Here is a 26,027-nt window from a genome sequence, read left to right on the forward strand (position 1 = left end):
TAGCTGAGACTCCTGCACTGCAGGGGGTTGAACTAGATGACCATTGGGGTCCATTCCATCTCTACAGTTCTATGATTCTATCAATCTGCCTTAGTTCAGTAATGAACAGGAGTCCTTTAAGGGCATTTACAAGGATGAAGCATGACCTGCCTAAAAATGAAGGAGGTTTTGGCCAAAAAAGAAGAAAGTGTTATTCGTACTGTGTGCAAAACAGAAATCAATCCAGCGAGTATGATCAGTCCACAAATGATACATGATTAACCACATTTATCTTCTCATACACACTGTTTCCTTCGCCCTGAACAAAACGGGGTGGAATAGCACAATGACAACACAACTTGCATAATTAGTTACATAAATTATGAAAGTTGCACAGTTGGGCCTGAGATTTAATAAATATGTTTCTGAAATAAGAAGAACTTCAGTGTAACAGAAGCAGCGCTGCATGTGGTGAATACAGGGTGAAAAGAAAAGTGATGCCTTCTTACATTTCCAGCTGCTGCTACTTTATAGGGCTCGGTCTCAGCATGGTGGTTGCTGTAACAACAGCAGAGAACTGTTCTCCTAAGCCACTGCCTAATGCCCAGGCTTATGCCTGGTCCTGCCCTGCCCTGCCCTGCCCTGCATCCAGCATGAGACTTGCTTTGTACCAGATGTTACCTCACCTGAGCTCAACACTTGCGTCACGACAGTGGCCTTTGGAGCAAATCAATTCAAAGAAACTTCTTTTTAAAAGGCTAATCCACAATTAAGTGCTGCTACTTAACCCAACAAAAGCTTGCCAAGAAACAGAAGGTAGAGCTGAAGAAATTCACTCACAATTTGACAGCATTTGCACATCTTGGGAACAGCCAGATCTGTCATATGCCCCAAAATTATTTCTTGGCATACAAAACAACTTCCAGCAACTTCATTTCCAGAATAACTACTAAATTGGCCATTTCTTCTAAACCATACACTTAGGGACAAAACAAATAGCAGCAGGTTGCTTATAGCCAATATCTTTGTGAGTCTGTGATTTTTAAATAAGACCCCCTTCTAGCTTGTTGACAATATGTTGGTGTCACTGACAAATGTAACTGCATTTAAAAAAAACACAACAACAACTAAGGTGCCAAAGCATATTATGGACTGGTTTCCAATAGCCCTTTATGGTAGTTTTTTTGGGAGCACAATGCTAAATAAGTTCAGAGAAGAAAGGAAAGATTGTCCAATGCTGCACACCAAGTCTTGCTATTTTGCACCAGCCACTGCAAAGGCCATAACTCTGGAACAGGGTATCCACTTTGCATTTTTGCACACAAGTTGTGGTTGGAAAACTGCACCCCAAAGTGCAAACTTCAAAGGATAGCTGTGTTCTGGTGCACATATAGTTTCAGAAAATGAGAATTAGGTAGTTTTGCAATAAAGTAAGAACCAAGTCGAGATTCTCTCCCATCCCCTAGAATGTCAGAAAGTTAAAGCTTCAGGGTTGTATTTTTAAAAGTTCTATCCACAATAGACCCAGTGGAATTAACATACCTGTCATGGAGAAAGTGGATAGAGAAAAGTTTTTTCTTTCTCCCTCGCTCATAACATTAGAACTTGTGGACATCTAATGAAGCTGAATGTTGGAATATTCTTCACAAGGCACAAAGTTAAACTATGGAACTCACTACCACAGAAGTGGCTTTAAAAGAGGATTATACAAATTCATGGTGGATATAGCTATCAGTGCCTACTCATAGTTGGCCACTATGAGGGCAGGATACTGGGCTAGATGGGCCCTTGGCCTGATCCAGCAGGGCTCTTCCTATGTTCTTATTTGCCTTTTTGTATGTTGCTGCTGCAAGAGAGAGTGGATGGGGGGTGATCGTGTACTGCAGTAAGTGGACTGGACCCTTCAAGACCCATTCCAGAATGCATCTCTCTAAAATCCTATGTCACACTCTGGCTGCAAGCACAGAAGTTATTGCAGGAATGTTTATTCCTCTCCCCCCAACACACACACACAAAATACCGCTCATCACATCACCATTTCAAGAATGGAGCTCTCCACTCCAAGGTTTTCTTCTGAAAGCCCTTTTGCCTCATCAATGCTTCAATCTCCCTGCCTGCAGCATAAATCACGTCTCTAAAGTCTTGCTAGAAAGCTTTCTTCAACTTCAATTTTTTCAGGCTGAGAGATAGTGACTTCCACAAGGTAACCCACCAACCTTCCTGGCTGAGTGAAGATTTGAACCCTGGTCTCTAAATTCATAGTTTCATATAATTGTAGAGTTAGAAGGGACACCAATGGTCATCTACTTCAACCGACTGCAATCACAGCTAAAGAGTCCTTGAAAGATGGTCACCCAGCCTCTGTTTAAAATCTCCAATGAAGGAGAATCCATCACCTTCCAAAAAAAATCCATTCCACTGCCAAACAGCTCTTGTTGTCAGAAAGTTCTTCCTAATGTTTAGTTGGCCTCTGCTTTCTTGTCGTTTGAATCCATTGGTTCAGATCCTACACTCTCCAGCAGCAGAAAACAAAGTTGCTTCACTGGCCTGATCCAGTAAAACTCTCCTTATATCATCTGCATTGTCTTGATAATTATCTTAGGTATACTGGGAGGGAGGGAGGGAGGGAGGGAGGGAGGTTAAATGGTAAACAGTTTTGTGGATATTAGAATGTTTTATGATTAACTGGTCTATAAACCATTCTCAATGAAGAAATAAAGCACTGAATGCAACTAAGTTATATTCAGAGTCAAATCAATGGATTTAAGTTAATTGTGTCTACTAGGTTGTATCCATCTAGGTCAGTCACATGCATCAATGGGTCTACATTTGATACAACCCAAAGCCTGGGTTGGTCACCAGGCCAGGGAAGACTGTTCTGCAGTGCAACAGAGTGATGGAATCCCTGCAATAGCAACAACAAGCTTTACCAACATGGCTGGTGATACTTACATTGTAGAGAATGTCAGTCCAACCCTCCATCGTGATACACTGAAAGACAGTGAGCACAGCAAAGAGGATGTTGTCGAAGTTGGTGATTCCAAAGTTGGGGCCCTCCCAGTATTGCTTGCAAATTTCTCCTTCTTCGCATTGCCTTGCAGGCCTCTCCTCTCCACAGGGGAAATCTCCCAGCCTCTCCCCTATGAAGAAGGAAGGGGAAAGAAGGGTGGTGGGTGAACAGAAGTAATCTAGAGCAGAGTTGGAGAGCACATCAAGTCCAAGGAGCAAATTTTGGACAATGGGGTGGTGATGGGAGAACAAGATCTACCCAATGTGGGGTGCCTTCTATGTCAACTTTTAAACACCTGCTGAAAACTTTACCATTCTGCCAGGATATTGCCCTTCAGAATACTGTTATACCACTAGCTTTGTATTGCCTACACTGACTGGCAGCAGCTGTCCATGGTTCTGGGAGACACTGGGAATTGAACCTGGAACCTTCTATGTGTAAAACAGGTGCACCTCTTTCATTCCCTCTTTGGGAAATCTCCATGGAGACACACAAACCTGTTCTTTTCATAAGTGAGCTCAGAGTCTAACTCCTCCCCATCCCTCACCCCTTCTCATTTCCTTGTAGGGATCCCTACAAAACCAGGAGGCCACACTTTTTCTAGTCCAACACCAAGCAGGAATGAATTATGCACCTGCTTGGAATACTGCTTCTCCACAAGAACAGCTCCTGTTGCCTTGAGCAAATGAGAGCAGGTTGGGTTCATATGCCTCCCCAGTTGCACAAGGGACTACAGCTCCAGGAAACTCCAGTGGACCAGTGGCCTTTTAAAGAATATCATTACTGTGCTTCTCATTGGTAGGGAGAAGGTAGCAGCTAGCAGGGCAGAAGGCGTGGAGGCCAACAATAGGTGGCACCCGAGATAAGGACAGGCAGAGCCACCTAAGTATTCCTGCTGAGTTCTATGTCCATTCCTGGACAGGAATAGCCTGCCCACTGCAGTCCATGCACTGAAAACCTTGAGGCTAGATTACTGTATGTGGGGCTGCCCTTGGATCTGGCTCGGAAGCTCCAGCTGGTGCAGAATGCTGCAGTCAGATTGCTGGTCAAGAACATGTCACACCATTGTTAGAGCAGCTGCATCTTCTACCGAGCCAAGTTCCAGGTTCTTGTGTTGATTTACAACCCCCTGGACATCTTGGGTGTGGGATACTTCAGAGATCGCCTGAAGCCTTCTGTCATCTGCAGGAGCATCTCTAGCTGCTCCCAGAGATGGCGAGGCTCATTTGACAACAACGAGAGAGCAAGCCTTTAGTGTCATTGGCTCAGTCCTGTGGAACCTCCTGCCAATAGAGATTCAGCAGGAGCCTTTTAAACACCTGCTGAAAACTTTTCCATTCCTCCAGGCCTCTGCAGACAATTAAGAGTACACCCCCCCGGTGGTCTATTTATGTTCATTTTTAATTATTTTTCTTTTAACTTTTTGTGATTTTACTGTATGGTTTTATGGTTTTATATTGTTATAAATCACTGTGCTATATCTTTATGGTACAGCGGTACACAAATATTTTATATTAGTAACTAAATAAGAGGACAACACTGACACTAAGGAGGAGGGGGAAGCTGGCATTCAGTTGTAAGTAAGAAGGCAGGCAGGTGGGCAGACTGAGGTTGATGGGGCAGTGCCCAACAGTCCCAATAGATTGTCAGAACAGAGGCAGTGCAGGGAGGTTCAAGGAATGAATGAAGCACAGTTAGAGCTAAGAAAGGCACCTGCATGAAACCCTGGAGAGTCCCTGCTGACCAGTGTGGACAATACTGAGCTAGATTGAGCTCAGTTTGACTCATTAAAAGGCAGCTTTCAAGGTTCCTATGTTTTAGAGGAAGAGCCATGCCTCAATGGTAGAACATCTGCTTTGCACACAGAAGGTCCAAGATAGAATCCCCAGCATCTCCTTGTTAGACACTGTGAGACTCCTGCCTGAATCCTGCAGAGCCACTGCCAGTAAGTGTATGGAGAACTCAACTATATGGATCAATGGTCTGAGTTTAAAGCAATTCCCTATGTTCCTGTATGTGTATGCCCCACTCTGAAGAATAAACAGGAGGTCCCCCAAATGCAGCAAAGCTGGCTCACCACATTTTTAATTAAGTAACAGAATATATTTTGGAGGAGAAGGGAGCAAGCCCAGAGTCTGAATTTACCTAACTGCACCAGTAATCAGAGTTATACAAAGCAGGGTGTGGGGAGGCTACAAGCATTTAACTCAAGTCTTGAGAAGGTTAAAGCTGGTCTGCAGCCTGTGTGCATTATGCAAATTTGCATGGTTTCTCTTGTTTTTGCAAAATCTATTGTGGTGTTTAGAAAATGATATTCTACAGCAGATCATCTGCTATGAAAATATTGATAGAAAAATGTTCCTGTATGCATCCCCATACGTATACATTGCATTCACTGGTTATGAAAAGGCCATCAATATTATTGAAACCTGGATTATACAACACACATGATGTAACTGCAGAGTTGATAGCAGACAAAACTGCAAAGAAATAGCAAAGAAAGCGACAGCAACATATAATTTCCATATAAAGACCAACCCAATACCTTTGAAAGAAGCGTAAGAAAAAGAGATAGCTTATCACCTAAGCCTCAAAAAGCTGGAATGGTCAGAAAAAGGAATCAATGTTGACAAAAGATATCGAAATAATCTATGATATGCAGATGATACAGTTATAATAGCTAAGAGTCAAAAAAACTGCAAGAAATGCTGGAAGAATTAAAAAATGTAGGACTGAAGATGAATCGAGCTTAGACTAAAGTAATGTTTAATGAAGACAATTATATAGAAGGTAAAGAAACCTAGCAAGTTGAAGAACACATCTATTTAAGACATAAAATCATACTGGGTGGGGGGGGGACCAAACAACATAAATAAAGATGAGAATAAAACAATTGTGGGTGGCTGTTGGAAAACTCAGCCCTGTAATGAAAAATAAAAACATTTCATTAGATTTGAAAGATGAAGTGTTCAATATGTGCATATTGCCAGTATGTGTTATGAAGTGGAGAACTGGACCATGATGCAGAGAAACATGAACAGCTTAATAACAACACAACACAAAGATGGATGTGAAACACTGCAAAATAAACTAAGATTCTGCTGCTGATAGGCAAGGCAAGGGGCACAGAGCTATCCATGGTACTGAAGCTCCCTTACCCACAAAATGACTGGTTAACAGACTTGTTTTAATTCTGCTTCCTGCTCCAATCCGATCCCCAAAAGCCATTGCCTTTTTTATTTTAGAAATAGCCTTCTGAGTCCCATCCCCACCACACCCCTAGTGGATATTGATTAATCTCACCTGTTTCATTGTTGAAGCAGGTTTTGTGAAACTTCCCCATGTAGAACTCCAGCCCGATGATAGCAAACATCACAATGGCAAAGAAGAGTAGGAGCCCGATCTGCAGGAGAGGTACCATTGCCTTCATGATGGACTTGAGAACAACCTGCAAACCTGAACAAGAAGCAGAAAGCAATGTTAGCTATTTGGGGATATTTAGAAGGAGAAGAGAGATTGGAACTAGGGGAGTTGATCTATTTACAGGCAGTGACATTTTTAAATATTTCCACTCTTAAGTTTCATCCACACTCTTTCCACATTAATCTACATTTTTAAAAAATGGCAACATGAAAACGTGTTTTAAATATGTAATTAATAGCAGTGTGGACTAGCCACAAGATCCGTCTGTCTGTCACTTCAGAGGGCAGCCTGATCATCCAAGTCACTCTGTAGTCTGTCCAATTCAAGCTATATTTCCACCATTCATTATTATGAGAATAAAATAAGCTGATTTGTGAAGATTTTGACAGAAGTAGGTGAAATTTGCAGGTGTAACAACCCTTCCAGAAGGCCAAACTACAGGCATACACATACACATCCAGAGATTTGAGGGCTGGGGTCAGGTGGATTTTTAATTATTTAATTTTTAAAAAAATTATGGGGGAAATTTGATGGAATTTGCAACCATGGTCGCATGAACCCCACCAATCCTCAGAAGGGCAATTGCAGTGGTTGTCTCTCAAAGACAGCCTGTAAAATTTTGGGATGGGGACAACAGGAATCACTTAACCTCTCCTAGTATCTGGGGGCAATCAGTCTGAAAAATGCTGACATGTGAGCTAGGTTGCCCCCGGGAAGCAAACCTGTCAAACTACAGCCAAATATGTCCAATCACAGTTTTCTGTGCTGGAAGTCTTGAAAACTGGTTTGAGTGAGGGAAGACATAATTTTTTTTTCACAAAGTGAAATGGAATTATCACCCACCAGCCCTAAACTATAGGATTGGGGATAACACTATGCTCTAAACCAGTCTTTCACAACTTTTGGTCCCCAGATTATCTTGATCTCCAGTTCCCTTCATCCCTGACCACTAGCCATTCTGGCTAGGAATGGTGGGAGCTGTAGTCCAGCAACATCTGGGCCCAAAGTTGAAAAAGGCTGCACAAGTAAATGCAAACTGGAGCTGAAAACAAGATATGAAGTTCTACTAAGAACAGACCCATTAAAATGAATGGGCCACAGTTAATTACGTCCATCAATTTCAGTAAGTCTACTCTCAGCAGGGATAACATCTGGTGTAACCCATAACAATTAATGTAGATATTGGAGCACAAGGGGTTGCTGTCAACAGAAAGCAATTGGAAAGGCTGACATGGAGCCCAAACAGACCACCACTCTTCAAACTTTCCTGCTTTGGAGTAGCAGAGCTTGGAAAAGAGCTATTAGCCAGCAAGTGAAACTACTTTCATCTGCTGCTGAAGTGCTATGATTGGAGATCCCTGGTAAAATATTCCCCTCTTGATTAAAAGCTATATGTGTCCATCAAAACAAACTACCCCCACCCCTTAACTCCCCACTTGAGCTGCACCAGAGCATTTCCACTACAGGAACTTGGTTTTGCTTTTAACTGCAGCAACAACAAAAATGTCTACAGAAATTTTACTTGGTGAACAAGTCGACAGAGCAACATGGGGCTTTGTTAACATTCCAATCTGAGTTGGGCAAGTAAAAAACAAAAAAAGAAACACCTGAGGTGTCTTGTTTCAACCAAATGCCTCAGATATCATATAGATCTGTTGCACTCCTCTAGCATTTAAAGATGTATCTTATTACAAATATACGATTTTTAAAATGCATTTTATCCTAAAATATGCAGTTTAAACACAACCTTGGTATACTTTTTTCAGCTGAAAACTGTATCACATAATCGAGAGAAGTGCAAATTCTGAGGGGTGTATGCACTATGTATGCACTATATAATGATGTGTGTACTATAATCCATACACAAGTCCAGAATCTGGTACATCTGATTCAGAATTCACAGAATCAAATTCCATAAGCACCCCTGATTTGTAGCTAGGAAAGAATACAGGGACTCAGACTTAAGCATCATTAAGTTGCTGTGGTTTTAATTCAAAGAACATCACATCACAATAGGACCCACTGAATCTCTGGCTCAGATTTTAATTCAGCTCATGCATAGGCGGGGAGACAAGAGTTTGGGAGGAGGCTGGATCCATCACACCCTTGAGAGCAGGTGTTACCTAAACTGACAAGTAGTGGCTTTTTGTGGATTCAGGCAGGGGTCTGTTTTAACCTAGGTCCTTTTGCATAAATGCCCTTGGCTGGATCAGGCCAAAGGCCCAACTAGTGCAGCATCCTCTTCTCACAGTAGTCAAGCAGATGCCCCATTGGGAAGCCCACAAAAAGGACCTGAGCAGAATAGAACTCTGTCTACTGGTGATTTCCAACAACTGGTATTCAGAGGCATCCTGCCTCCATCAGTGAAGGTAGAACAGCCTTATCCTCAATGGAAAAGCATCTTCTCTAGTAATGAGTGACATCCTACCCCGTAAAAAACAGAGCAAGGCTTCAAAACAGACCAGGAGCCAGGGAACGGCTCAAGGCAAATACATCTGATGTGAAGCATAAAGCTGCCACAGGGACAAAAGAAATCAAGGCTCCCTTCCCATCCTCTGAGCATGCAACTAGTTCTGCAGACCACAATCCTGTGTTTTTCACTCTATAGGACACACCGGACCATAGGACACACCTTGTTTTAGAGGTGGAGAACAAGAAAAAAAAAATCTCCCCCTCTCTGCTCAGCGTCCCTTCAGCGAAACGGCAGGAGAAATGGAGCTCCTTCCATTTCTCCTCCCGCTTGGCTGAAGGGGCGCTGTGCAGCTCTCCCCCTCTGCTGAAGCCAGGAGAGTCTTGCTCTCCTGGCTTCAGCGAAAGGAACGTGAGCCTGCAGAGTGCAGCAGGAACTCACGTTGCACTCCGAAGGCTTCAGGCGGCTATCCCTGAAGCCTGGAGAGCGAGAAGGGTTGGTGCGCACCGACCCATCTTGCTCTCCAGGCTTCAGCGAAAGCAACGCAAAGCCTCTGGAGCGCGGAGGGAGCACTCCCTCACACACATATTTCCCCTTATTTTTTGGAGGGGAAAAAGTGCGTCCTTTAGAGCGAACAAAACGGTATATGATGATCAGCAATTTAAGAGGGGGGAACATGGGTTAAGTCAAGGTCAGAGGTCCCTTTTTCAGCCCAAAGGCCACATTCCCTTTTAGGCAGCCTTCTGGGGGGAGGGTTGTCACATGATAGTGGTGGGTGGGGTCAAAGGCAAAAGTAGGTGGAGCAAAGATAAATTCCACACATTCAAAACAGAGTCATTAATAGAGCCCAAGGATACATCTCAGTCAAGCCAAAAAAATAAAATAAAGGAGGAAGCAAAGCAAGGGTGGTGAGGGTTCTGGCTTTAGGAAAGAGGCTGTGGCCCAGAGGAGTTCTGAGGGCCAGAGAGAGACAGGTCTGGAGGCCGTATTGGGTTCCAGGACTGAGGTCCCTGATATCTGCAATAAGTTATGTTTCCTCCTCCCCATTTCATTGGTTCCTTTTGCTTGCCTATCCCTTGTACAGAACCATCCCTAGACACACAAAGGGGAGACACAAACCTGCGGAGCTGTCACTCAACTCCCATGCCCTTCACCAAACAAAAAATACACTTTAAATTAAAGCACAGGAGATAAGAGATGAAGCCAAGGAGACGGCAGAGTCAGATAATTTTATGCAGACATTGCAGAATGAAACAAAGCTGCCTTCACAGCCAGCGGATAGGAGCTCCTTGGCTGCAAGGACCCCATTCGCGTGCCAGGAAACACTGATGAGATGCTCAGGCTATAAAAACTCCAGGCACAGGCTTGAAATCCATAGGAACAATTTAGCACTGAGCAAACTCTTTTCAACTTGACTTAAGCCATCATACATTTAAAGCACTGTGATACCACTTTAAACAATCATGGCTCCCCCAAAGCATGCTGGGAGGTGTAAGTTGTGAAGGGTGCTAAGAGTAGGAACACCTCCTCCCATTTCCCCTCATAGAGCTACAATTGCCAGAGTTCTCTGTGAAGAGGGATCAACTGTTAAACTACTGTGGGAATTGTAGGTCTGTGTGGAGGATAGGGGTCTCCCACAACTCTCAGCACCCTCAACAAGCTACTGCTCCCATAATTATTTGGTATCATATTGATGGAAGTTGCAGTTCAGCAATGTCTGGAGGGCCAGACATAAGCCCCAGCAAGCAAAGCTGATGGCTTGGGGTGATGGGAGTTGTAGTTCAGCAGCATCTGGAGGACTAAAGATTCCCTAGCTCTTGGAAAAGTCAGGGCTGAGAAACCCATTTTTGGCTCAAGGGCTGCACCCCCTTCTGAGCAACCTTGAGTGGGACACCCTGGTGGGGGGCCAGAGGCAAAAGTGGGACATGGAAGTCATATTGTACTCACTTGGGATTCCTGATACAAGCTTCAGCGGCCTCAGTACTCGGACAGCTCTCAACGTCCGCAAGTCAAACTGAGCCCCAGCAGTAGCCAGAATCCTAATGGGAGAAGGAGAGAGAATGAAAGAAATTGTGTTAAGATGAGAGTTTTCAGGGCTCTGAATAAAAGCCCTAAACCACTGGAGCCGACTGGCTCACTAAAGCTGTGTGCACAAAGCAGTTTATTCTGTCTTCCTGATGTTTCCCTAACTGTTAATTTCTGCTTCCACACAATGCAAAAGCCACCTTCAGAACTCTAGTGGAATATAACGGAAGTTCAGCACTCATTTCCACGTTAATCGTTTCCAGGGAAAAAATCCACTGGCAACCCCATAAACCCCAAAAGATTATGGGAGTAAAGTGACAAACCAAGCCTTATGAGGAGTGATTGAAGGAGCCGGGTATGTTTAGCCTGGAAACGAGGAGACTGAGAGGAGATGTGATAGCCGTCTTCCAATGTCTCAAGGACTTTCACATGGAAGATGGAGCATGTGTGTTTTATCCTGCTCTGGAGGGTAGGACTCAAACCAATGGATTCAATTACAAGAAAGGAGATTCCAACTAAACATCAGGAAATACTTTCTGACAGAAAGAGCTGGCTCAAGTTTTAATTCAGCTCATGCGTAGGTGGGGAAACAAGGGTTTGGGAGAAGTCTGGACCGATCAAACTCTTGAGAGCAAGTATTGCCTAAACTGACTGGCAGTGGCTTTCTGTTCTAACCTAGGAGTTTTTGCATAAAGACCCTTGCTGGTCAGGCTATGGTTCTATGAAAATGTGGGGTGGTGAGATGGCATACAGTTCTTTCCTGCTGTTTTCATGGGGGAATCATGGGGGAACAGAAGGGTGAGGGAATAGCAACATTTCCCAGTGACATTGGTTGTTGCATCACAAATCACCCCCCACACATGTGAATGAAATTGAAAGCAACATTCCACTATTTCAGTCAAAAAGCCAGAATTCCTTAATGCAACAGACACTGCAGTGTGAAGGGAGGGTTAGAAAACAGGACAAAAGCACTAGCAGGAAAACTAATGCAATATTCCTTATATATAAAAGCACCTTAAGCCAGGCTCCAGTTTTGGAACCTTTGCTCATCCATCATTTCAGAGGCAGCCTGGTATCACTTTGGTGAGGCCAAAGACTGCTCCTCAGTCCCCAACTAATAATTGTTCTGCACTACTGAAGACTCTACTTCAGGGGTAGGAAAACTGGTTGCCCACCACTAAAGGCCTGATTCCAGTATTATGCAGAATGAACCTATTGATAGGATGATATCTGCCCTCTCCAGAAGAACGCAGTGATTGGTTGGGTATGTAAGTGGTGAGCAATCTCTTAGGTTAAGGTTACCAGATGTCCCCGTTTCCCAGGGACAGTCGCCATATTTACAAATCAGTCCCCATACAAAATCCATTGAAGTTGAAAAGTGTCCCCAGGTTCATTGAAAAAAATCTGGTAACCTTACCTTAGGTGTCCTGGTCACAAGCTATATAGGGCTTTGCTCACCAACATCAACACCTTGCTCACCAACATCAGTAGCTAATTAGAAACCAGTTCAAGTATTTCAGCAGCAGTATAATAAGATGGCAATATTCCTCCCCATGTTCATGCATGTTTCTGTGTGTGTGTGTGTGTGTTTCTAAAATATCTGACTTGTAGAGGCCAAAAGAGGAGAGTTGAACTCCGCAGAATGAAAATTCCAGAACTTTTTAACCAAAAAGTGGTGGGAAGGGAAACCGTGATGTACCCAGCAGGTAGGTGCCAGAAAATAGGGACAGTTCCTGGTAAATATAGACCAGGGTCACCAACCCAATGCCCAAGGACACAGTGGCACCCATGAAGTCTTCCAGTGGTGCTCCTAGGAAAAATGGAGGAGCCAATTGTGTGCAGGGCCAGAAGTAAAAATGGGCAGGTCAATAAATGTAAATGTTATCTTTGCACTATAAGATTTCTACGCACATACACACCCCACTCTACCCACCATCCAGGCAAGGAAGAAACTTTACCAGAGTTCAAGGACACATCCCGCCCGGCGAAAACACACAAGGATGATGTGAAGCAGGGCTGGTAAAGCTGGGAATCTGTGTGTCTGGGGGAAGTTCTGAGGGCCACATTTGGCCCACAGGCCTGAAGTTCCTAACCTCTACTTTTGAACTTGAATAGAAGAGGTAGGTGTGAGCAGCCAAGCCCCTTGCAGCGTGACACCCATCCCCAGCCGAGATGCTCAGTGTTTAGTTTTCCACTGGGATCAAATGTACACCATAAATGGAAGCAATTATATTTAGCGGGGATGGGGAGGAACCTGGAGAGAATGAATAGGAAAGCGTGAGCTGCCAAAACACGAGCCCAAGCCACTGAAAGTCATTTGAACCAGTAACGATCACACTCTGACAGACATCTCATTCTGAGATTCTCACGCCAGCTCACTTGCTCACTTTCCTCCCTGCTTTTAATTGCTCATTTATAAAACATCGGTTGCCTGGCAGAAGCAAACACTTCACTGGAAAAGTTAATCATCAGATATTCTCACCAATGACAGAATTGGTCTCTGGTGGCTTTTGAGATGAAGTTGTGCTGTTCTCTGCCAGGGACCCAAACTTAGGAGCCAGTGAAGGAGGCTGATCAGCTCCCAAAGTTTAGATTTAACAGACACAACTACAGAGACGCAAGAGCCAAATGGGGAAGGGCCATAGTTCAGTGGGAGAGCATCTGCTTGGCATGCAGAAAGTCTCAGGGGCCAGGAGAAAGATTTGTCTGAAAACCTGGGAAACTGTTGCTATTAAATGTGAGCAATATTGAGCTGGATAGACCAATGGTTTGATACAGTATGAAGCATCTTACTATGTTTGAGGGACCATAGCTAATGGTAGAGCATGTGCCTTGCATGCAGAAGGTCCCTGGTGTCTTCAGGTAGGGCTGGGAGGGTATACTTTCTGAAACCCTGGAGAACAGCTGCCAATCAATATGGACAATGCAGACAATGCTGAGCAAGAGAAGCCAATGGGTCTGACTCAGTTTAAGGCAGATTCTTATGTTCCTGGAAACATGTTTGCAGCCAGATGTCACAGCCACAGAGTCCAACTTTCCATCTTCAGATTACAAGGCTGTGGACTTGGTGGAAGAATCAGACAGCATGAGAAAATATGGTCATTATGGTCCGCATTGCCTTAGCAGCCCTAATCCAGGAGGGGGCCATTTTGTCAACACCTCTCTAGTCTGAAGAGGTCTCATTGCCATCTTCTGAGGACTTCAGTTGAGAAGCTCCAATGGAACAATTGTTTTCCCCTATATGGTGGGAGTCTATGGCTGCTGAATCAGGCAATGCCCCCTCTCCCCCTGGGGGGCAGAGCTGCAGCCTTATTTAATGTTCGGTTGCTCATCCTGGGGTTATCTGTTGCTGAAGCACCGTTCTAAAGTGTCTCAACATGGAGCTGTCCATCCTGAATGCTACACCCTGTCTTGACCCGAACACTCCATTAGAGCCATCACCTGGAGCAGAATATTGGCTTCCTTGCAGTGTGGAGCTACTCAATACACCAGAAAATGATGAAGTCAGCCCTGAATAATATTGGCCAGTGTTCATACCAGTGCCTCCTAAGTCACCTGTGGAATGTCTCAGTAAACATTCCCTTAAAAGTTCACAATCCATGAGAGACACTCTGTTCTTCATGCTCAGATCCTGTGTGCATTAGCTCATTGGAAACAGGAGCTTTCTACTGTCCGCACTGACTGGTAGCAGCACTCTGGGGTTTCAGACTGGGGGCAGTTCCTGTTCTTTCTGGGGATGTTGGAGATGGAAGCCAGGATCTCCTGCATGCAAAGCAAGTGCTCAGCCACTGGTTGGAAAAAAGAGAAACTGATAGAAACAACAATGAGAGGACAATCTATCCATAAAAAGGTAAAGGGACCCCTGACCATTAGGTCCAGTCGTGACCAACTCTTGGGTTGCAGCACTCATCTCACTTTATTGGCCGAGGGAGCCAGCGTACAGCTTCCGGGTCATGTGGCCAGCATGACTAAGCCTCTTCTGGCGAACCAGAGCAGCACACAGAAACATCGATTACCTTCCCGCCAGAGCAGTACCTATTTATCTACTTGCACTCTGACGTGCTTTCGAACTGCTAGGTGGGCAGGAGCAGGGACCGAGCAACGGGAGCTCACCCCGTCATGGGGATTTGAACTGCTGACCTTCTGATCGGCAAGTCCTAGGCTCTGTGGTTTAACCCACAGCGCCACCCGTGTCCCAATCTATCCATACTTTATGGTAAAGAGCACACAACTTAAATGCAATTTTGGTGCTTTTTTAAAAGTGCAGAATGGATCTAGAAACATAGGGAGCTGCCTTATACCAAGTCCTACCACTGGTGTATTGAAATCAATATTGCCTACACTGACTGGAAGTTTATCTCTGGGGTTTCAGAAAGGGGGCATTCCCAGCCCCCAGCCCAGAGATACTGGAGATCTTCTGCATGCAAAGAAAATGCTCTGCCAGTAACCTTCACCCCCCTCCCCCTGCAGAAAAAGAATAGTGCAAAGCAGGAAGTTGCCTTAAACCAAATCAGCTCTTTGGACCATCTATCTCAGTATTGCCTACACTGATCTGCAGCAATACTCCTGGATTTCAGATTGGGGAAATTCCCAGCCCTGCCTGGAAATCCTGGGGGCTGAATTAGGCACCTCTGCCTACAGAGCAAATGCTCTACCACTAAGCCCTTCCCAAACAAGAATGCATGCAATAACTGACAAGGAACAGGAATTGGCTGATCTGCCATTAGCCTCATCCACCCTACCTTTAAATGAAATGAGAGTAAGCACTTCTCTCTTTTTTTGGAAAACATTTTGCAGATTATTACCGGGAGCTAATGCCATTACTCCTGCCAGACTGCATAACAAGAGGCAGCTTCTTCACAGCTAGCTCTCACTGGGATGCCGCTCTGAACTCCTTCACGGGAAAAATAATGCCAGTCCCCAAGGGAGAAGGGAGCAGTAATTAACCAAAAGGGCTTCTGCTAACTCGGTAAAATTCACATTCGAGTGCTGCCTTTCATTGGAGCATGCTTCCTTCTCCCCTACCCACCCCCAGTGATCCCATTGGAGCCTCTCTTTCAAGAAGCAAACATAGCTAGAGAACATACACACACACATACACACACACACACCAGATGAAGAAGCATGGAAGAGATCAAAGGAGCCAAATGACAAGAATGCTTGGAGGGGAGCAAATGTAAGAAAGAACTAACCATTAAGAAGCCACTGAGGATTAAACAAGAAGACAACTAGGGAATGGAAAGGGTGGGAATCCAAAGCCTGTGCCAGCATCTGGAATACTTGGATAGTGCCATGGCCCCAATGCCATAGCAGGGCCCGCTGCTGAAACAAACTCCTACCTGGCTTAAAAAAAAAGAATATATCTAGGGCCCTGAGGAGACACCATTGGGTCCAGGTGAAGCAGGGGGAGGGCTTGCCCATAGACAAAGCAGACAGGTCAGGTTCAGGCTTCCCAGAAGAGTTTCCACTTGCTTGCCCAGTCCAAAACACAATCCCATTTGCTAGGCACAGGGGGAATGCAGCTTCTTGGATCAACGTTTTAGCTTGTCCAGCCTTGCCTGCCACCTGTGGTGTCCTCTATCCTTGGCCTACTTTTATGATGCACCAATCTGAGGAATAAAGATTTAGATATTCAGTTCTGCAACCTGAGTTGATTCCTTCGTGCTGTAAAAGCCAAGATACATAGCCTGCTGAGTACTTGGATCAAGCTGCCACTTCATTTTATTTATCTTTATTGCATTTGGGTCTGCGAATCAAGCCTTACAAGGAACAGCTGAAGGAGTTGGATATGTTTAGCCTGGGCAAGAGAAGACTTGATACGACAGCTATCTTCAAATATCTTAAGGTCTGCTGTCACATGGAAGATGGAGCAAGATGGAGCTGCTCAAGAGAGTAGGACCTGAACGAATGGATTCAAATGAGGAGGGGAAAGGAGATTCCCACTAAACTTTAGGAAGAATTATCTGTCAGTAAGAGGCTCAGCAGTGGAACAGACTATTTCCAAGGTGTGCACCGGAGGGGCTCTTTTTCCAGTGCCCTCTCAAGGCTGGAGCTGTCTCTGTGGACCAGTCTCTGACATCACAGGGGAAATCACCCCACCTCTACATATGCTGCTGACTAATCAGGGCCATTTATAGAATCATGCATCAACAGAAGTATAGTGTCCAGATCAAGGAAAGTAATAAGGTAAAGGTAAAGGGACCCCTGACCATTAGGTCCAGTCGTGACCGACTCTGGGGTTGCGGTGTTCATCTCATTTTATTGGCCAAGGGAGCCGACGTACAGCTTCCGGGTCATGTGGCCAGCATGACTAAGCCGCTTCTGGCGAACCAGGGCAGCACACGGAAACGCCGTTTACCTTCCCGCTGGAGCGGTACCTATTTATCTACTTGCACTTTGAGGTGCTTTTGAACTGCTAGGTTGGCAGGAGCAGGGACCAAGCAACGGGAGCTCACCCCGTCGCGGGGATTCAAACCGCCGACCTTCTGATTGGCAAGTCCTAGACTCTGTGGTTTAACCCACAGCGCCACTATTCTGCCATGGTCAGACCACACCTGTAATGACTGTGTCCAATTATGGGCTCAGCAATTTAAGAAGGATGTTGACAAGCTGAAACATGTGCCGAGGAGGGCAACCAAGATGATCAAGGGTCTCGAAACCAAGCCTTATGAGGAACAGTTGAAGGAGCAGGGTATATTTAGCCTGGAAAAGAAGACACTGAGAGGAGATATGATAGCCATCTTCAAATATCTCAAGGGTTATCACATGAAATATGGAGCAAGCTTGTTTTCTCCTGCTCTGGAGGGTAGACCTGAACCAATGACTTCAAGAAAGGGGATTCCAGCTAAAGATCAGGAAGAACTTTCTGACAGTAAGAGCTGTTTGACACTGGAATGGTCTCCCTTAGGAAGTGGTGGACTCTCCTTCCTTGGAAGTTTTTAAGCAGAGGTTTGATGGATGCTTTAGCTGAGATTCCTGCATTGCAGGGGGTTGGACTAGATGACCCTTGGGTCCCTTCCAACTCTACAAGTCTATGATTCTACTGCCTCCAACCACAGAGGCAGAACATAGTCATCATGGTAGCCTTCTCCTTCATGAATTTGTCTGGTTCCACTTGAAAAGCCATCCAAGATGGCAGCCATCCCTGCCTGATGTAAGACCAAATTCCAAAAATTAACAATGCCACTGTATATCTCTCCTGATTTCCCACCATTTAACTCTTAGGTTCTAGTACTCTAGAAAGGGAGAAAACCCTTTCTCAGTACTCTACAGCCTGCATAATTCTATAAATATCGACTAAGCCCCCCTTTTTCCAGGCTGGATGGAACTCTGGACAGTACCCAGCAGTATCTTGTGTTTTACTATTCTGCATCATCTGCTTGAATTACTTTGGTTTCTGATAATTAAGCTGCCTGGATAGCTCAGTTGGTTAGAGTGTGGTGCTGCTAACACCTAGGTTGCATGTTTGATCCCCGCATGGGACAGGTGTATATTCCTGCATCGCAGGGGGTTGGACTAGAGGATCCGCAGGGTGCATTCCAACTCTATAATTCTATGATTTCAACATTCACTGCCCATGCACCTTCAGATGCTGACTTTATTGCAGGAGTGGGAAGCCTTTGGCCCTCCAGATGTTGCTAAGCCACAATCTGTCCCCAGATGAACTGACCCAGACCCTGTGATCATCGTCTGAGGCCCTTCCTCATGCACTCCCTCCATGAGAGGTCTGGAGGGTGACAAGAACAGGTGTTTTCTGTGGTGGCTCCCCTTTTGTGGAATGTTCTCCCCTGGGCAGCCTTGGCTGGTGCCTTCATTACATATCTTTAGGTGCCAGGTAAAAACACTCCTCTATAATCAGATGTTGAGCTGATTAAACATTCCATGGCCTTTTAACTGTGTTTGTGTGAAGGGCTTATTGGTTCATTCTTGTTCTTGATTTATAATGTATTTTGTGTTTTCATTTTGTATTTTTATGTTGTGAACTGCCCTATGATCTACAGATGAAGGGTGGTATACAACTGAATTAACAACAACAACAACAACAACTCCTATCATTCCTGGCGATTGGGAATTGTAGTCCAACAACATGTAAAGAGCCAAACTAAATATTAGCTTTATTATATATTTGGCTAACTAAATATAAACTTTTAAAAAGTGTTTGTTAATTTCAACATCTGTGTTCTAAATCACTTCCAGACTCATCACTTCCCTTGGTTGTAGACACTCAATGAACAAAGATTCTCTTAGGGTTTGGTTTTGTAGCCTAGAGTGTTTTCAAAACTTAAACAGGCCAATACCCCAATTGACTGAGCTACAGTAAAAGCCCTTTACACTCTCAGATTCAGTTTCTTATTTCCAAAAATTGCTTCAGTCAGGCAAAATTACCTCTTGGTGGGTAACGGAAGGTTTTAGAGACAGCCTGCATTCTAATTTACCAGTTGCTTTGGTTTGTGCAAATTGACATAGGAAGATGAATACCAATTTGCAGCAAAGCTACTTCAGCAAATGTATTGTAGCCATCCTGAATGGGCTCCACAGAGAGCTGTGCTGAAAAAACTCTACCTCATTCTGTGTTCATTTCCACATTGAAAAGCACCACCAATTTTCTACACTTGTGGCAAACTTATTTGTATTCTTGCACATTCAGCACTGTTCTTCACAATGCCATTTTCCCTACTTCTTCTCTGCCCTAACTCTATTCAGCTTCATTTGCCCAAAGACTCTTTCAGTCTGGTTGTCTGCATTTACCCACAAGGTTTTCTTCACCCACAATGCCACAATGCAACACAATGCAACACAATATCAATAGTAGGATTTAACATTTGCATAGCCTTTTCAAAGATCCAAAGTACAAGCATTCATCCAAGGTTGTGGAACCAAATGGTGGGCAGAGCCAGGGGCAAAAGTGAGTGGAGCAATTAAGACACCTTTTAACTTTGTACACTGGACTACTTTCTACTATATGGCCACCTCTATCATCCACCCAAGAAGCACTATCGGAGTTTGAGGACACATTCCAGCTAAGTAAAAAACACTCTGGAGAATATCTAAAGACAAGAACAGACAAAAAAGTGATTTTGATGTTCATGGACGCCGAAAAAGCTTTCGATAATATATCCTAGAGCTATATGAAACAACCATAGAAATTACAGGTTTGGGGAAGACTTTCAGTACAGTTGTACTTCGGGTTAAGAACTTAATTTGTTCCAGAGGTCCGTTCTTAACCTGAAACTGTTCGTAACCTGAGGTACCACTTTAGCTAATGGGGCCTCCCGCTGCTGCCATGCTGCCACCGCACGATTTCTGTTTTCATTCTGAAGCAAAGTTCTTAACCCAAGGTACTATTTCTGGGTTAGCAGAGTCTGTAACCTGAAGCATCTGTAACCTGAAGCGTATGTAACCCGAGGTACCACTGTACTGGCATAGAGACACTATGTCAAAATCAGAGAGCGAAATTGATTATAAATAATGAAATAACAGAAGGTTTTAAAATAATGAAAGGAACTAGGCAAGGTTGCCCACTGTCACCTCTATTGTTTATTATGGCGGTAGAATCACTGGCAATCGCAATAAGAAAGACCCAGAAATAAAAGGAATAGTACTGGATAGCAAATCTTACAGAATAAAGGCCTTTGTGGATGATCTTATAATAACTACCAAAAACTCAGCAGAAAGTTTACCAAAAATTTATGAATTTGGGAAGGTGGCGGGATTTAAAATAAATATAAATAAAACCAAACTGTTGGCAAAAAAATATGGAAGCACAAGAGAAAGAAGAATTGCAAATAATTTCGGGTCTGACAATAGTTAACAAGGTCAAATACTTGGGAATCTGGCTCACAATTAAAAACAGTAATTTATTCAGTGATAATGATACAAAGATATGGAAGGAAATGAAAAAGGATTTAGAAATATGGAACAGGCTGAACCTGTCGCTTTGGGGGAGAGTATCCACAGTAAATATGAATGTGTCCCCAAAGATGATGTTCATGTTTCACATGATCCCGGTGACAGGGGGGATGGGATGCTTCAAGACATGGCAGAAAGACTTATCGAGGTTTATCTGGCAATGCAAAACCTAGAATTAAACACAAATTATTAATAGCCAGTAAGGACAGAGGGGGATTTGCACTGCCAGACCTGAAACTTTATTACGAATCAGCTTGCTTATGTTGGCTAGAAGAATGGATGACATTGCAGAACTCAGATATACTAGATTTGGAAGGTTTAAATAATCGCTTTGGGTCGCATGCCTACCTGGGATGTGAAAAAGTTAAAATTCATAGAGGTTTCCTGAATCATATAAGGAAGCCACTATATAAGATATATGAGAAGTATAAAGATTTATTGGAACAAACAAAAACAAAAAAACCTGGTGGCTATCCCCTCTGCCATTGCAGTGAAAAGAAAAAATATGGAAACAAACTAGGCCACCTAGAAGAAGAAGATAATCAATTGAAAGTGCAAAAATTCGAAGCAATCAGACATAACCTAACAGACTGGCTACAATGTTACCAATTAAATGAGGTTTTTTAGACAGACAGGAAAAAAAGTTTTGCAACAGAAGAATCAAAATTAGACAAAGAATTAATACAAAATAAGAGTAATATCTAGAATGTACAAGCTTCTTTTAGAGTGGGAGGTGAAAGAGGAAGAGACGAAAGAAGTAATGATTAAGTGGGCAAAAGTTTTTGGTAAGAGTATCCAGTTGTCAGCATGGGAAAAATTATGGAATAAAGAATAAAGAATGGAAATTTATGGCCTGTTATACACTAAAGGAAAATTTCTTGAAGATGTTATATATGTGGTATATAACTCCCAGCAAACTGGCCTCCAAGGAATGCACTGTCCTCTGTGCTGCTACTATGTTGGCTTCTGATGGTCCCATTGCTGCCTCTAAAGTGGCCTCTTTGTAAACAAAAGGCACTGCTGGTCTCCTCCCACCCTTGTTCCTGATGTAGATTGTTATTCCCCACTTGTTCCTGGTGTAAATCTTGCCTCGCCCCAGGCCAGGGGTAAGTGCCATATTGTGGTTTATCTCAGGTGCCAAAATATCTTGGACCCATCCTGCTCTTGGGTGTTCTTGGATCGATCTTTGTCACTGTAGGGCCCCCATGGCTTGGATGCACAGCTTATATCCACCAGGAGCTGTGCATTCAGTGTTGTAGGCCTGATTTTATGGTACTCCTTCCTGGCTGAGATCAAACAGGCCCCCTCCCTGTTGAGCTATAAAGACCTGGTGAAGACCACCACCACCACCACCATCATTTCTGGCATTTTAAGTAAATTTTCAGATTTATGGTTAATTTTAACTGATTTTATCTCAATTATATGTTTTGTAATTTTCACTTAGGGTGGTATTCTGTGTTAGTTCTACTCAGAGCTCAGAGTACTCACACTGAAATCGATGGGCAAGGCTAACCCATTGCCTAGCATGTTCATATGCCCATTGAAGACTTTTGTTGTTTAGGAAGGCTTTCTCTGAGGTATTACCTAATCATTTATGGAAAATTAATTTGATATCTGATTAAATCATTTCACCTTCGTTAGAGCTTTCCTGGACAGATTTATAAATTGCTTGGTTATAATAAAACCTCAAAGCAGTTTGCAAAATAGAATAAAGCAATAAAACCATCAGTTTAAAAAAGAACAACAACTTTAAACGTTTTTTTTTAAATCTTAATCAATGATAAGCTAAAAAGCAGATTAAAACACATGTCAACATTCTGCATGTCTAGAGAGGCTTGGTAAAACTTTAGCAGACTCCAAAAAGAGCACAATGAAGGTGTTTGCCTGTTGTTGAGAGGCTGAGAGTTGCACAATAAAAGAACAAGCTCTTACCAATGCAGAACGTGTGGCACTTGTAACAGTGCGAGTTCCACAGAGAGAAGGAAGTCGAGTGGGCATATAGGGTGTAAGGTGATCTCTTGTTCTAGAGTGTGTTGAATTGATTTTATTGTTCTTAGAGCTTCTCTTTCTCTTTTTTATCTCTGTTTTTATCATGTACGCTGCTTCATTGCCTCTATGATGTGAGGTGAGGCGGCCTATGAATTTGTTTAACAACGTCTTCAGTTCATTAATGATTCATTGTCATGAAGAATAAAAAAAATACAAACTGATGTGGAAATGTGGAGCATTTAAGATTAGAATAATGAGAAATGGAGATAAACTGAGATTGGCAGATTTACCCACCCCTAATCACGAACATCAGTGGCTTCCCAGCTCCACCGACCAATCTTTCCAGATGAAGTACAGTGGTACCTCAGGTTACATACGCTTCAGGTTACATACGCTTCAGGTTACAGACTCTGCTAACCCAGAAATAGTGCTTCAGGTTAAGTACTTTGCTTCAGGATGAGAACAGAAATTGTGCTCTGGCGGCGCGGCAGCAGCAGGAGGCCCCATTAGCTAAAGTGGTGCTTCAGGTTAAGTAAAGTTTCAGGTTAAGTACGGACCTCCAGAACGAATTAAGTACTTAACCTGAGGTACCACTGTATGCCATCTGCATGCACCCTTTCCATGTACACACCACTTTAAAAAGTGAGCTAGCAAGCCATGGCTATGTTACAGTTAAATACCTGCTGTTGGTGCATCCCAGGAAAGCAAAAAGCAGACATTCAAATTTGCTTTCTCAATGGGAACTGTTGAGAGATCTGCCCGTGAAGAGATCTGCCCATTCTGTAGATTTTAACACACAACTGCTGAACCTGTTCTCAGAGGATGGCATTTGTTCTGCAGCAAAACTGTGATGACCAACAGAATCACTGAAGCAGGCAAGCCCACATGTTCACTACAGTATTTTGTATTCCGTTCCCCCAAGATCAGAGATCAAAAACGTACAACAACCATTCATCTCACTCCGATGTGGTGGAATGGGGTGGGGGGAGTCTTCCACCCAACACGTTTCCTTCAGCATAAAGAAACTCTGCAGAAGTATAAAGATGGGGGTTGTTGTTATTTTAGAGACAAGGGGTGCCTCCATTGTTTGCAGGCCGAATTCAGTTACATAACTGTACTGGAAACGTAGTTTTGTGCAATTAATGTGAATTAAGATGTTCTGTTGCTCTAGTGCAACAAACCCACTTTTAAAAAGAAACTGATGTATTTGTGGTGAGGAAAATGATGGGGAAACGCACTGAAAAGTGTGGGGTGAACAAAATGACTAATGGGAAGACACAGAACCACCATGCAAGCAAATTGGGTTAATTCAGCTTTCTGCCATGTAAGCTACACACACAAACAAATCAGAACAAATGCTTAATAAAGAACATGCACAGTCCAATTGCTATGTAAATTTCACATAAGCAAATTCTGGTAGAAAACAATTTCAAGAGTCCACACTCACAAGTGCTCAAGCATGTGCAGCAAGGGTTTTCAAACATTTTAGGCCCTGGGGGACTTTTCTCCCTCCACCCCCAAGTTCGCCTCCCACAGGCACAGAAAGATAAAGTGTGCACTCACACACTTCACTTTTTGAAGTGCCAAAAGTTAAATTAGGTAAAATTAATCATGAGTCTTGAAATGTATATAAAGCTGAAAAGTGTTTGAGGAAAGAGCATCACTCTTCCCACTTCCTCCTTCAGTTCTGTGTACTCATCACTGCATGACCAAGGGAGGCAGTGGATGGAGATAGTTCAGAGGCCCATCCAGTGCCATATGAATATCTTAAGGGTACCACTGCGCCTACAGACATCCTGATATGTGTGTGGTGTATTCACTAGCTATCAGTCAGCAAAAACTATTTGAGCAAGCATCTGCCAGCCATTCATTCCCATGCATATTTTAACTCAATGTATGCATCTCTAAACATAAGGTAAAGGGACCCCTGACCATTAGGTCCAGTCGTGGACGACTCTGGGGTTGCGGCGCTCATCTCGCTTTATTGGCCGAGGGAGCCGGCGTACAGCTTCCGGGTCATGTGGCCAGCATGACTAAGCCGCTTCTGGCACACCAGAGCAGAGCACGGAAACACCGTTTACCTTCCCGCCAGAGCGGTACCTATTTATCTACTTCCACTATGACGTGCTTTCGAACTGCTAGGTTGGCAGAAGAAAGGACCAAACAACGGGAGCTCACCCCGTTGTGGGGATTCAAACCGCCGACCTTCTGATCGGCAAGTCCTAGGCTCTGTGGTTTAACCCACAGCGCTACCCACGTCCCTCTTTAAACATAGTCCATCCCAAACTACGCAGGCTTTTTTAATGCATTTCGGTGCAATCTGAAGGATAATTATATTCCAATCCATATATCAGACAATACACAAACGATGTCACTTTGCTAAAAAAAATGCAGACCACACAAAATATACTGGTGTAAGAACAGGGACCATCAGAGGCCCCTTGGTGTGGGCAGGATCAAACATGGAGCTGGTCCTGGACAGAGGAGATGCAAGCAAGCAGACAGCAGTGGGGAAGTAACAGTGAGCAAACCAATAATACTTTTTAGCCGATGGCATTCACTTCCTAAAAAACCATTAAGCCATCTCTCCCACCCAGCTGAAGGTCCAGTGATAGCAATGTAATCACCAGTGCTATCCTTGGCAAAATAGAAGAAAAAGAAAGAAAGCATCCGAAAAACATCCTTCACCAAACCAGTGCCCTCCCAATGTTTCGGGTGACAAATTCCCATTGTGGCTAGCTTGGGGGCAGTGATGGGACTTGTAGGCTTGATGAAGGGTGCCAGAAAGTTTTGCTTCATTTGTTTATTCACTTGTGTGGGTTTTGGTGGTTACTTTTGCTTTAAGCTCAGCACTTCCAGAGTGTATAGAAATGAAAGCAAAATCTCAGCTTTCCAGCAGTGAACTCCATGGTAAAATAACAGCAGCAGCAGCAGCAGCAGCAGCAGCAGGTCAAAACCTACTACTCATCCTTTCCAGACTTTCTGCAGTAATCTCTTCCAGGCTATTAGGAATGAGCTAACCCTGTTGTAAGGTAACTGAGGGCTGCCAGGAAGAAGGCTGTCTGGATACTTAAGGCACTGGAGCTTGGAATGCTGCAAGACACACACACACAAGCTTGCATTTCCTCTCTCCAGGGCCAGCCCCACATTTCAGCCCTGCTTGCTCAAAGAGGCTACCGATGGTTCCTTTTCTTACATCAGTGAATTTTTACGCACTTAGTACTTGGACCATGCAATCAATCCAGTCAAAGGCCAGGTGCTGAACCATAACAGCCAAATTCA

General features: G+C 43.8%; 1 protein-coding gene across 10 annotated transcripts in view; it reads right to left on the reverse strand.

Annotated features, from left to right (window-relative positions):
* CACNA1B (calcium voltage-gated channel subunit alpha1 B) overlaps positions 1-26,027 on the reverse strand; it is a 324,850-nt gene that overhangs the window by 201,421 nt on the left and 97,402 nt on the right. For all 10 annotated transcript variants that reach the window (XM_053373456.1, XM_053373453.1, XM_053373452.1 and 7 more), the window contains exons 4-6: positions 10,770-10,861; positions 6,293-6,445; positions 2,932-3,119 (exon numbers count right to left, since the gene is read on the reverse strand). In XM_053373456.1, the coding sequence (XP_053229431.1) occupies positions 2,932-3,119; positions 6,293-6,445; positions 10,770-10,861 (433 nt within the window). The remainder of the gene's footprint in view (positions 1-2,931; positions 3,120-6,292; positions 6,446-10,769; positions 10,862-26,027) is intronic.

Source organism: Podarcis raffonei, chromosome Z (assembly GCF_027172205.1).
Source record: "Podarcis raffonei isolate rPodRaf1 chromosome Z, rPodRaf1.pri, whole genome shotgun sequence".
Taxonomy (NCBI): Eukaryota; Metazoa; Chordata; class Lepidosauria; order Squamata; family Lacertidae; genus Podarcis; species Podarcis raffonei.